Source organism: Lipotes vexillifer, unplaced genomic scaffold (assembly GCF_000442215.2).
Source record: "Lipotes vexillifer unplaced genomic scaffold, Lipotes_vexillifer_v1.1 scaffold209, whole genome shotgun sequence".
Classification (NCBI taxonomy): Eukaryota; Metazoa; Chordata; class Mammalia; order Artiodactyla; family Lipotidae; genus Lipotes; species Lipotes vexillifer.
The window spans coordinates 976,813-988,195 of NW_006787556.1; the positions used below are offsets into that span (position 1 = coordinate 976,813).

Consider the following 11,383-nt stretch of genomic DNA (forward strand, 5'->3'; position numbering starts at 1 on the left):
ATTAAGGTATGTGTAGGTGGGTGTGAAGGAAGCCTGGAGCTTAGACTAGCAGACTGGAGGGTTATATTTTGGGCTCTGTATGTGGTGGGGGGAGGACTGGGCTGACTACAGGGTCTATATCTTCAGCTTCCTGGGACCCTCAGGGAAGAGATGACAACGCTATCCTCAAACTGCAAAAGCACAAGGAGGCCGGCTATCAGGAGGCGGCATTAGCTGCTGGCATGGTGCAGGCAGGAGGCGTGGGAGATCTATGCTGTTTGGGACTAGCTTCTGGTCCAGGCAGCCTTGGTTCTCTTCCCCTTTGGTATCTGAAGCTGGCTTGGATGGGTCCCCAGTGTGGAAGGAAAGGTCAGAAGAGCTTGGCAGTGACCCGGTTACCCCCAGAGTTCTTATCCCCAGAGGTTCGGGGTGCCACAAAGTCAAAGGTCATGTGATGTTTGACCCGGCCTTTGCCTTTGCTCCAGAGGGCAATGAGGCCAAAGCACAGGGTTACCGAGGTGAGGAAGGGGAGGAAGCCGACTGCCAGCACCATAGCTATGCCTCTGCTATCCAGGAAGAAAGGCCCTGGGATCCCTGGCATGGTGATGTTGGGGTCAGAGAGAGTGCTATTTGGTGGTTCAACTTGGATTACTTCCAGCCAGGTCCTCAGGGAGTCATTCCCAGCTACATTGCTGACCACACAGACATAGGCCCCTCTATCCCGTAGCTGCACAGAGCGGATCTCCAGCGTCCCATCCTCCAGGACCCTTACTCTCCCAGCCCTTCCCAGCCAAGCCCCCTGAGGCCTCATCCAGGAGACGACGGGGGCTGGGTCTCCATCTCCAGAGCAGGAGAAAACGGCATGCCCCCCCTCCTCTGCAATGACCCATCGTGGCCCGGACTTTCGGATCAGGGCTGGTTGGCAAGTGAAGTGCCCTGGAGGTAGGATGTCTGAAAACTCCCTCAGGCTCTTCCCCTGGACGTTCTGTGGGCCGGCACAGGCAGGGGGGGATGTGCCAAAGTCCAGGCGGCGGCGGAGCCGGAGCAGCCAGACGAGGCGGCAGTCACAGGTCAGGGGGTTACCAGACAGCCTCAGGGTGACCAGTTTGTCTGGAGAAGAGAAGGCTGTTTCCTCCAGTGTCTGAAGGGCGTTATCCGCCACGTCTAGGAGGTGGAAGGCAGTCAAACCATGGAAGGCGTGGGCAGCGATGGAGGTGAGGCATGCCCCTGACAGTCGGAGCTCCTGGAGCCGCACCAGGGGGCTGAGCCTCCGGGCCGGGATGGCAGAGATGGGGTTCTGAGACAGATCCAGGACCCTGAGGAAGCTCAGGTGGTACAGCGCTTGGAAGGGCACCGAGCTCAGATTGCAGCGGGTGATGGCCAAGCTGCTGAGATTGAGCCCAGTCAGGCTCCCAGGCTCCAGAGCCTCCAGAGATGGCCAATGATGGATCTCCAGCTCCTTTAGCTGCCCCAGCCCTTGCAGCGCCCCTCCCGGCAGCCTCCCAATATCTAATTCTCGGAGCCTTAGGACCCCTAGTGTTGGGAGGCGGGCCAGGGCCGGGCCAGGCACGGTGCTGAGGTTGCAGCGCTCCAGGGTGAGGGTGCTCAGCTTGGCCAGTCCAGCAAAGGCTCCCGGAGCCACAAACACCAGGTGGTTGTCCCCAACCTCCAGCTGCTGGAGGCTGCCTAGCCCCCCGAAAGCTCCATCGAGGAAGAGGACAATCTGGTTGAGGCGAATGTCCAGCAGCGTGAGGGAAGACAGGCCTGAGAAGACCCTGGGGCCCACGATTCGCAGACGGTTGCCCTGCAGCCTCAGGGTGAGCAGGCTCTGCAGACCATGGAAGGCCCCTGGCTCGAGGGTGGACAGCTGGTTGTAGCTGAGGTCCAGTTCCCGGAGCAGGCCCAGGCGGGAGAGCATTCCCCGCTGAAGCCCCCATAGGCGGTTCCCACTCAGGTCCAGGAGCTCAGTGTCCAGCGGGAGTCCCCCTGGTACAGCCTCCAGTCGCCGGTGGGCACAGAGCACTGCCCGGGGTTGGGAGGTGCAGTCACACACAGCAGGGCAGCTGCTGCTGCTCCCCCCAGACAGGAGGAGCAGGAAAAAGATGGGAGGCCACGGGGGCCAGGCTTGCTTTGGAGTAGTGGCCGCAGCCATCCCCTCTTCAATCCTGGAATAGACGATGACATGGCCCTTATTGGAAAGTGGCTTCAGATGATGGGGACCCTGGACTTCCCTGGGCCTCCTTAGAGGAGAGAGAGATATTGAGCTGCCCATCTCAGCATGGCCAGCAACTAGGGTGCAGATCTGGGAGGATTTCTGGTGCACACCTCCCTGGAGCCTTCTGGAGCTCCTCTAAGGGGACTCTGTACTTTCCTCCCCCTCCCAACCTGGGTGACAGGCCAAGTGCTTACTAGCTCATGGAACCCTAGTCAAGTGGGGAAAGTTTTAGGGGAGGGAGACAGGAAGCAGCAGGGAAGTAACTTTTGAGGTTCCCTACCTCTTGGAACCCTAGTCAAGTGGGGAAAGTTTTAGGGGAGGGAGACAGGAAGCAGCAGGGAAGTAACTTTTGAGTGTCCCTACATCTGTGAGATCCAGAAATACCTCAGGTCCCTTCTCCCTGATAGCTGCTCTCCCAAAGTCTGCTCTGTCCCTCTCTGCCCACCCTTCTCCCAGGTTATCTACCCACAGCTTTGCCTACGGCTTAAGGGGGATCATATCCCTGGATCCTGATTGGAGACAGGCATCACCTTGACTAAGTCATCCAAGGCTGGGAAGCATGTGGGCCTCAGCTCTGCCCCCCAGGCTCCACTTATTGCCTCTCTGCCCTCCTCCAGCCTGGCCCAGGGCCTGAGGCCCCAGACTAACAAGATCCAATCTCCCCAGAACACCTTGTGGACGACAGCCAAGCTGCACATTAGATATAGCACAGGATGCAGGGGGTACATGAATCCCTCACAAGAACCCCAAGGGCAGCCCCGCCTCCCCTATAGATGACATTAGGGTGTGAGGGACCCAAGAGATGCCCCAGTTTTGTTGCTTGGTCCTCAGACTTAGGCTTCTCTCATACCCTTCCTTCGTGGTGTTTTCATTCAAGCCTAGTGTGTGAGTCTAAGGGAGATCTCTTGTCCCCTTTGGCCTCTGCTGCCTGAGAAAAACACAAGAGACAGACTGAGAGTCAGGTAGGCATAGACAAGTGAGGAGAGACAGCGCCTGGCCAGACGCTATGGTGGGGACCAAGGGATCCCTTGGCTGGCACAGCAGATCTCTGGGCACAGTCTGTGTGCACAGCCTGTCAACTTAAAGTGGTTTCTGGGTGACAGCGGCCTGGGCAGAATCAGGCGGATGACCACTGGAGCCTGACTGAGGCGATGGAAGAGAAGAGGTTGTTTAGTGACAACCGGGACCCCAAGGGAGGGGAGGTACTGGAATTGGCAAGGGATGCTACAGAGATAGGACAAGAGCCAACTGAGGCAGGAGACCTCGGTTTCTTTCTGGCTGCAGATCCCAATCACCTTTGGCCTTTCAGGCCTCAGGCTTTCTGGGCCCTACAGGGTCAGCTTTCTACCCCACGGCCCTTTTTCTCCCAGGTGGAACTTAGGAGAGGCAGTTTAAGAGATGGTGTGATTTCTTCCCCTTTATTTCCCACTCTATACCCTCTCCTAGAAGGATCATTCTGGTGGCTACCCTATAGCCACTTCAGAGGACTGTAGTAGTTGAGAAACTGAAGAAAGAGGCCCAGAGAGCAGAGGGACACCATACTGAGGCTTGGGCATGAGAAAGAATGGTACAGCAGAGGCTGCTGAGCAGGCTCCTCTGTTCCCCATCCCAACCTAACAGGTATGGCTGGCATGCTAAGAGTTCTCCAGGCAGAGAAATGTCCCAGCCACCCTCATTCCCCTGGTAAGTCAACCTGACAGCTAGCTCTTTATCACTACTGCTGCAGTTCCTGCTCATCCTTCTTTCCTGCATTCAGCAAAAGTGCAGTGAAGCGTGTAACCTAGCTTCCCTCCTTGCCACTCCTGTGAATGTCCTCTTAGTCTCCGAAACCTGCTGGGCCAGGGGCTGGGGATCTGGCCCCTTCTCTTTAAAGGTCGCTAATGTAATCATAAACTTCCCTTGCCAATCTCCACGGCTACAGGACTGGCTTCCGGCCACTCTGCAGGAAGAGAGAGGTGTCAGGACCACTACTTTCTCTCCTTGTATGGGCTGGGGTCTGGGGCATCACCCTCAAGGAACAAGGAGCTTTCTTCTTCTTGTCTCTATGTGGCAGTCCAGAGACACATCTGATCCTGGATATCCTCTTTAAAGCAGACCTGAGTGAGGCATGGGGACCTACACCGGGAGGGGGCTCTCTCTTGGAGGTAAGATTTCTGGAATATCCACACGGATTGCAGGAAAACACTTCCCAGAGGTAGAGAGAGCACCCGGGAAATGGAGGGAGGTCTCCTTGGAGTCCTTCCCTCCGGAGAACCTGGGCCATCTTAGTTTTCCCATCAAAGTCCTATGGGGCCAGGATCGATGGTTGGCTGAGCCTGGGGTGGGCACAGACCCTCTAGCCTTGACGGGTCTGGCCTTGTCTCTGAGAACGTTATGGAGAAGGGCAGCTGCAGCTCTGGGACAGGAGGTGGGTGCACTTACCAGAGAAGCTGGAGGGTGGCATCAAGTTGGGCACTGCATCTGTGCGGGGCTGGGGGCCCGTCCTACTCGAGCTGCACCTCTGCCCCGCACCTCCCCGTGCGCCTCTCTCCCCGCTGCCCCCCTGCCCGCCGCTGCTGCTGTTGCTGCTGCAGCGGCTGCTGCCAAGACCGAGGTAGAGAGAAGAGCCAGAAAGCATTTCTCTTTTTTTTTTTTTTTCCTCTCTCTCTTTTTAAACCAGGAGAGAATGAGTCTGCAGCAACCCTGTTGGTGCAAAATAAATAAATAAAGCAACCAGGGAGGGCTGCAGCAGGCGCCACTTCAGGATGGCAGAGGAGGGGAAGGAGCGCAGAGGGAGGCTCCGGAGCCCCGAGGGGTGGAGGGGTCGGTGGTGGAAGCTGCTGGGCAGCTCCGCAGTGTCTCTCGGGCATCCTGATTCCCCCCTGGGGAGCTCTGGGGCCAGGCACTTTCCGTAGGGTTGTCTTTCAGTCTCCCAGATGCGAGCCAGTTCTGTGTAACCTCTCATTCTAAATGTTCCCTGTGGGTATCATTTGTGGGGAAAGTTCTCAGCCCACAACACCCACTGCGGAGCTTAGTCTGAGATGGCTTCGGTGGGGGGCTCCTGAGGACCAGCCCCCACGCCTCAGTGGGGGACTGCTCAGGGTGGGTGCAGAATCCTCACAGTGTGGACGGCTGGCAGGGCTGGGAACCTGGGTCCTCACACAGGAATGAGATTGCAGAGCAGCAACACCTCTTGCCTTTGAAGTCGTTTTATAAAGAATGGCACAGGTTAGGGTTTATGTTTACCCTGCCCTGAGAGGAAAAAAAAACAACAACCCTCCTGACCACCTGCTGTTTATCCCTCAGAGGAGGGCTCACAGCTATTTATAAAGGCAAGAGAAGTTCTTGGGCAAGATCGCGGCTGGAGAAACAGGTCTCCTTCACCCTGACAGACTTGGTGGTACCCAGGCACAGGGTGGTGGAATCGCATCTGCTGCCTTTCGCCATAACGAGAGCAGGACTGGAGGATGGGGCCCAGACAGTCCTCCGAGGGTCTGTCCTTGGCCTTCTGACTGTGTCCAGCCATCTCTTCTTTTAGGGTTTCCTTTGACAGAAGACAGCTGGGGCTGGGATAGAGTTTGGGCCACCCCACATCTAAGATTGGTGAACTGGGGCACCAGGTGAAAATGTTCTGGGGTTCCTCAGGATTGGGATCTTCCCTGAGGCCACTAAATTCCTCTGATCTGTGACCTCAAGGAAGACAGAGATTGTGTCAGATTAAATGCGTCTATAGAGCTGCATGACTACAGGTTAAGTGTGTGAGTATGTGTTTCACATGTATGTGGACATGTGTCTCTGATCACATTTGTGTAACCACTAAAGTCTATTTTTAAAGTGCACATAAGAAGTTTGAGTTCTAACTCTCTGTCTCTCTGTCTGTGATGCTCTTGGCCTTCATCATACCCTATCCTTATACCCAAATCCCATAAAAATATTATCCCCAGCCCCTCCCTTATCCCCATCCCATTCTTACCCTCCACGTATCTAGTCTCTTTTAGACCCCAGGGTGCCCAACAATATCCTTGCTGAGCTGGGAGGAAGGGGGAAGGCAGAAAATCTAACGATCCAGATTCATGTTATATACAGGTCCTTCTGGGCTCCAGATGCCAGTCTCTGAGCTTGATGCATCTCCCCAGCCAAAGCCCCCAGGGAAATGCAATGAGGTATTTCAAAGGCCTATTCTTAGCTTCTGAGCCCAGAGTTGAGTTCTGTTTGTCCAGGGTGTCCTGGATCCCCCTGTTGTCCTGAGGACACCTAGGTCCTCCTAGAGGTCCTTGTATCCCACCCCAGGTCTCCCAGAAGCTGAGAGGAGCCAGGACAAAGCTGAGGCTGGAGATGGTGTTCCTCCATCCCCACCCTCTAGCTCTTGGCCCGCTGCCAGGCAGGCTGGTGGGCAGAAAGCCAGTCTCCGCATTTGCTCACCCCCCCCAAACAGGCAGAGACCACCCTCCAGGGCACACAGGAAAGGAAAAGGCCAAGGGGAAGGTGAGCCACGAGGCTCTAGGGAAGGGAACGGAGTCCCTCCTCCAGGTCACTTGGACAGCCCCTCAGGTGACTCGATTTCAGTGCTGAAGAGTTCCTTGTAGAGTGGAGGGAAAGCAGCTTGGACCACGATGGGGTGGAGATGCTGGAAGGTTTGCAGCTTTTCCACATGCTGGCTACACAGGCTCCGAAGCTTCCCCTTGGGTGGCAGCTGGACATGGGTTCATGGGGAAGGAGGGTCAGTACTACAGCTCTGTCCCCAGAGCAGAGAAGTACCCCCATCCTTCCTGGGCTGGGATAGCCCTCCTTGCTTTCTCCCTGCACACTTGGCACTTGTGGAAGAGCCAGATCCCATTGGTAGGGGTAGGTCTGTGTTCAGGCAACTGGAGGCTAGCGAGAACTACTATGGGACAGGTACATGTTTTCTGGCTGAAACCCCCAAATGGTGTTCCTGCTACTCCTAAGATATGGAATTTAAGAAAAAAAAAATGTCATGAAGAACCTAGGGGTAAGACAGGAATAAAGACACAGACCTACTGGAGAACGGGCTTGAGGGTATGGGGAGGGGGAAGGGTGAGCTGTGACAGGGCGAGAGAGAGGCATGGACATATATACACTAACAAACGTAAGGTAGATAGCTAGTGGGAAGCAGCTGCATGGCACAGGGAGATCCGCTCTGTGCTTTGTGACTGCCTGGAGGGGTGGGATAGGGAGGGTGGGAGGGAGGGAGATGCAAAAGGGAAGAGATATGGGAACATATGTATATGTATAACTGATTCACTTTGTTATAAAGCAGAAACTAACACACCATTGTAAAGCAATTATACCCCAATAAAGATGTTAAAAAAAAAAAAAAGACTCTCTAACTCACACTTTATGCTTTTATAATAGTGAAATTCTGTCACTCTCTGTTATGTAATGTTACGTGCCTCTTTGCCTTTGTTGATACTGTTCCCCTCCTCTGGAATGCCTTTCCAATTCTTCTGTGCTTGGCTAATTCTTACTCACCTTCAGTGTTACCTCCTCTAGGACTATTTCCCTGGGTTAAGGGCCCTTCCTTTGGGCTTCCCTCTGTGCAGCACTGAAATCCCATTTTATGAAAATGATCCAATTTGTCTGTCTCCCTACCCTAGATTTAAACTCCTTAGGTAGGGTTTCTCTCTCTCCCTTCCCTCCCTCCCTCTCTCTGTATCCTCTGTACCTATGAAACTGCTTGCACATGGCAAATGCTCAGTAACTGTTTGTTTGGACTAAGCAATTTCCAAGCAGGTACCCAACACTGCAAACAGTAAACCAACACTGCCAGCACTCAGCTGGTGGAGGGGAATGAAAAAGGCCTGGAGAGCCATGAGGAGATAGAGGCAGGGAGACCTCACTGGAGAAAGGCTGAGAAAACCATTTATCGTCTGCAGTTTCCTGTATAAGCAAGTGAGCCTTAAAAATACCTCTCACCAGCCACCCCCTTTTCCCCAGCTTAGTTGCCTAGGAAAGGGCCAGTTAGGGAAGAGCAGGCAGCATGGGATCTCTTGAAATCTCTTGAATTCATCCTCTTTTCATTCCTCCTGCTTTATTTTGCGTTCGTCTGGGCTATTGCAATAGCTTCATTCATTCATTCTTTCATTCATTCTCAAATATTTGTTGAGACCCTTTTGGCTAAGAACTGTGATGGGCTGTGGTGATACATCAGTGAAGAAAATAAAACCTCTACCTTTATTAAGTGTATATTCTAGTGGTGGAGCCAGAAAATAAACATATGTTAGAATACGTCTTTAAAAAACAATAAAGCAGAGTGATGGGTAGAGGGCTTTTGGTATGCGGTGGTCTGGGAAAACCTCTCCAGAATGAAGGGATGGAGCAGGCCATTTGGAAAACTAGGGGAGGAACCTTCCAGGCAGCTGGAACAGCAAAGTCCTGAGAAGCAACCGGGCTTGATGTGTTCAAGGAATAGCAAGGAGGCCAGTGTTGCTGGAATGGGTGACTGAGAGGGCAGTGGAAGGAGATGAGGTGAGAAAAGAAGTCGGGGGGCCAGACACATCATGAGGCCAGTCGGCCACGACACAGACTCTTGATTTGATTTTCAGCATGATGGGCAGCTCTAGGAGCACTGAGAACAGTGCTGTGTGGCTGCCGTAGGACAGACAGGGATGGAGCAGGGGTCCAGTTAAGGAGGCCTCCTTAATGGTCCAAGTGAGAACTGACAGCTGGGGGGTAACAGTGGGAGGTGATATATTCTGAAGGTGGATCCAACAGAGATTTGCTTTCCAACTGCTGTCTCAGGTTCTCCTCCCCCTAATCTATTCTACCAGACTTGAAGTTTATTTAGGGCAGAGCCTGTCGTTTAAGTCACTTCTGTATTCTCAGCACCTAGCACTCTGCCTGGCACATAGCAAGTGCCCATTGCCTGAACCGTTACATAAATGGTTCCTTTACACTGGTTCCAAATTAAATTGCCTAAAGAATAGCTCTGATGATATCATTCGTCTAGCCTTTGGTGCTCTCCATTGCCTGGAAATAAAGTCTTAACTCTTTAATATGGCCTTGAAAGTCCTCTCTGATTTGCTCCTTGACCTAATTTTCAAGCTTGTCTTCTGCTAATTCCTTGCCCCCATCAATCAATCCCAGCTCCTGACCTTACACTTTAGTCAAAATGTTCCATGAACTATTCTCTGTATATGCATTATCTTGCCTCCTTATTTTTGTCCATATTGTGCCCTAAGCCTGGAATGCCTGCCCCACCCCCTGAAGGCCCGTTAAAATCTTACATATTTCACGGCCTTGTTTAAATGCCACCTTCTCTGGGAAGCATTTATGACCCACTCCTTTTACCCTCAAGTTATTTTTAATCTCTCTTCCATGCTCTCACATTTCCCCAATATCTCTTATTGTAGTACTATATTAGGGGCACAGGGATACGGTAGAAAAAGCCCTGGGATTAAACCTTACATTTATCGCTTATGATTGCTTAAACTTGGACAAGTCATTTAAGTTTCCTTATCACTACAGGGAGATTTTAACACCTATCTTACTGACTGAGTTGTCGTAAAGCTGAGCATATCTGTGAAAGCACTTTGTTAATCGCATTATTATTATATCCCATAACACATTCTCCTCTAGCTTAGGGTCATTGGTACACGAGTCTCTTCTTCACAGCAGATTAAAAACTCTTGGTGGGGGTAAGAGCGGCATCTCTGTATCTTTCCATTCCACGGTACAAGCAGATGCTGGGTAAGTGGTGGCCCTATTAAACTGAATTGTTCCCTGGAGGTCCCTCCCAATTCCAGGCTCCCTAACTTCCCATCTTTACCCACATGGAAGTGACTGATCAGTCCCCTTGTCCCCATGCTGTTGCAAGCTCTCTCACACAGCTTAGCACTCAAGCACCTCCTCCTCTGGACCCTCAGACCGTGGCCCTCGCAAGCCCTGATGTCACAGATCTGGCACTGGGCCTGACCTCCTCTGTCCCAGGGACTGCTCCTACCTTTGCCAGGATGCCGTGGCGATGAGTCTTGCAGAGATGATGATGAAAGGCCAGCTCCAGACTGTACTGCAGCTGTTCTACTTTCCTTTTCTCTTGGAGCCCTGGCCGGTCTGAAGGAGGGGATGGGACCATAGCAAGAAAAAGAAAGAACATGGACGTTAACTTCCCCAAAAGGATGTGTCATTCTGGACATCTGTGGTGAATATAGATCTTTCTAGCTGAGTGAGAGAGAGTGTAAGTGTGTGTGTGTGTGTGTGTGTGTGTGTGTGTGTGTGTGTGTGTGTGAATGTGTGTGTCTTGGTTTGATAATGATAAGCTGTGGGGCCTTGGGCTGGGCTAGCTTTCTACAAGGAAAACTGGAGAGAGATGAAAGGGATGAGACATTCCAATCTCCTAGTTCCAAGCTGCCGTATCCCTGGTACCCTGATAATTCACATAGCTAATTCAAAGCTAGGCACTAAAACTCTTCTGTGGGGGAGAAAAAAAAAAAAGTTCTCTCTTCTTCCCTGCCACCTGGCAGGGATGGCTACAGATAGGAGATGGGCTTTGTAAAGCCACCTAGGTCAGCATCAAGGCCTCTGCAGCAGTCTGTGGCTAACTTCAAGAGACAAACCACCTTTTGCCCTGACTCCATAAAATACCCCGAAGTCATCTTTTAAGTCTTTATTTCCAGTTCAAGGGGAATGTTTAGGTCTCTACTCGTTGGCAGAGCCAGAAGACTGATAATCTTGGTCTGCAAACTCAGGTTAGCAGCTCAAGCCACTTCCCCAGGTTCTCTGAATCCTTAGCATTGAGCTGGCTCACCAGCCCACTCCATTCCAGCGGAGCGGACATCCAGAGTCCTGCCATGATGGCATGTTGTCTTGTTTTGGTTTGGTTTTCGTTTCTGTTTCTGGCTGCGCTGTGGGGCTTGTGGGATCTTAGTTCCCCAACCAGGGATTGAACCCATGCCCTCGGCAGTCAAAGCACGGAATCCTAACTACTGGACCGCTAGGGAATTCCCGATGGCATGTAGTCTTGAAATGAGTTCACACAGAGCAGTGATTCTCAGGCTTGGTGGCACATTACAATCACTTGTGAGAGGCTGTTAAAACTTCTGGTGTTCCGGCAGCACCCCAGATCAATGACCTCAGAGTTGCAGCAATCGTTTTTAGAGCTCCCCAGGCGACTCCAACGTGCGGCCGCAATGGAGTCACTGACAGGGACTCACAAGCAGACTAATTTCTCCCAGGGAAATGGCTCACTTCCGC

The 11,383-nt window shown here is 52.5% G+C and overlaps 2 protein-coding genes across 3 annotated transcripts in view; both read right to left on the reverse strand.

Annotated features, from left to right (window-relative positions):
- Positions 1–251: 251 nt before the first annotated feature.
- On the reverse strand, positions 252–4,811 carry LINGO4 (leucine rich repeat and Ig domain containing 4). Its single transcript, XM_007460298.1, is given in 3 exon segments — positions 252–2,144; positions 4,616–4,748; positions 4,751–4,811. Coding segments are annotated over 3 exon segments (1,989 nt in total). The 3' UTR covers positions 252–349.
- Positions 4,812–6,231: 1,420 nt separating this feature from the next.
- Positions 6,232–11,383, reverse strand: part of RORC (RAR related orphan receptor C) — a 23,850-nt gene continuing 18,698 nt past the window's right edge. The window contains exons 10-11 of one of the 2 annotated variants that reach the window (XM_007460299.1): positions 10,134–10,243; positions 6,232–6,866 (exon numbers count right to left, since the gene is read on the reverse strand). In XM_007460299.1, the coding sequence (XP_007460361.1) occupies positions 6,705–6,866; positions 10,134–10,243 (272 nt within the window). In that variant the 3' untranslated portion in view covers positions 6,232–6,704. The remainder of the gene's footprint in view (positions 6,867–10,133; positions 10,244–11,383) is intronic. The other variant, XM_007460300.1, reaches the window with a different exon arrangement.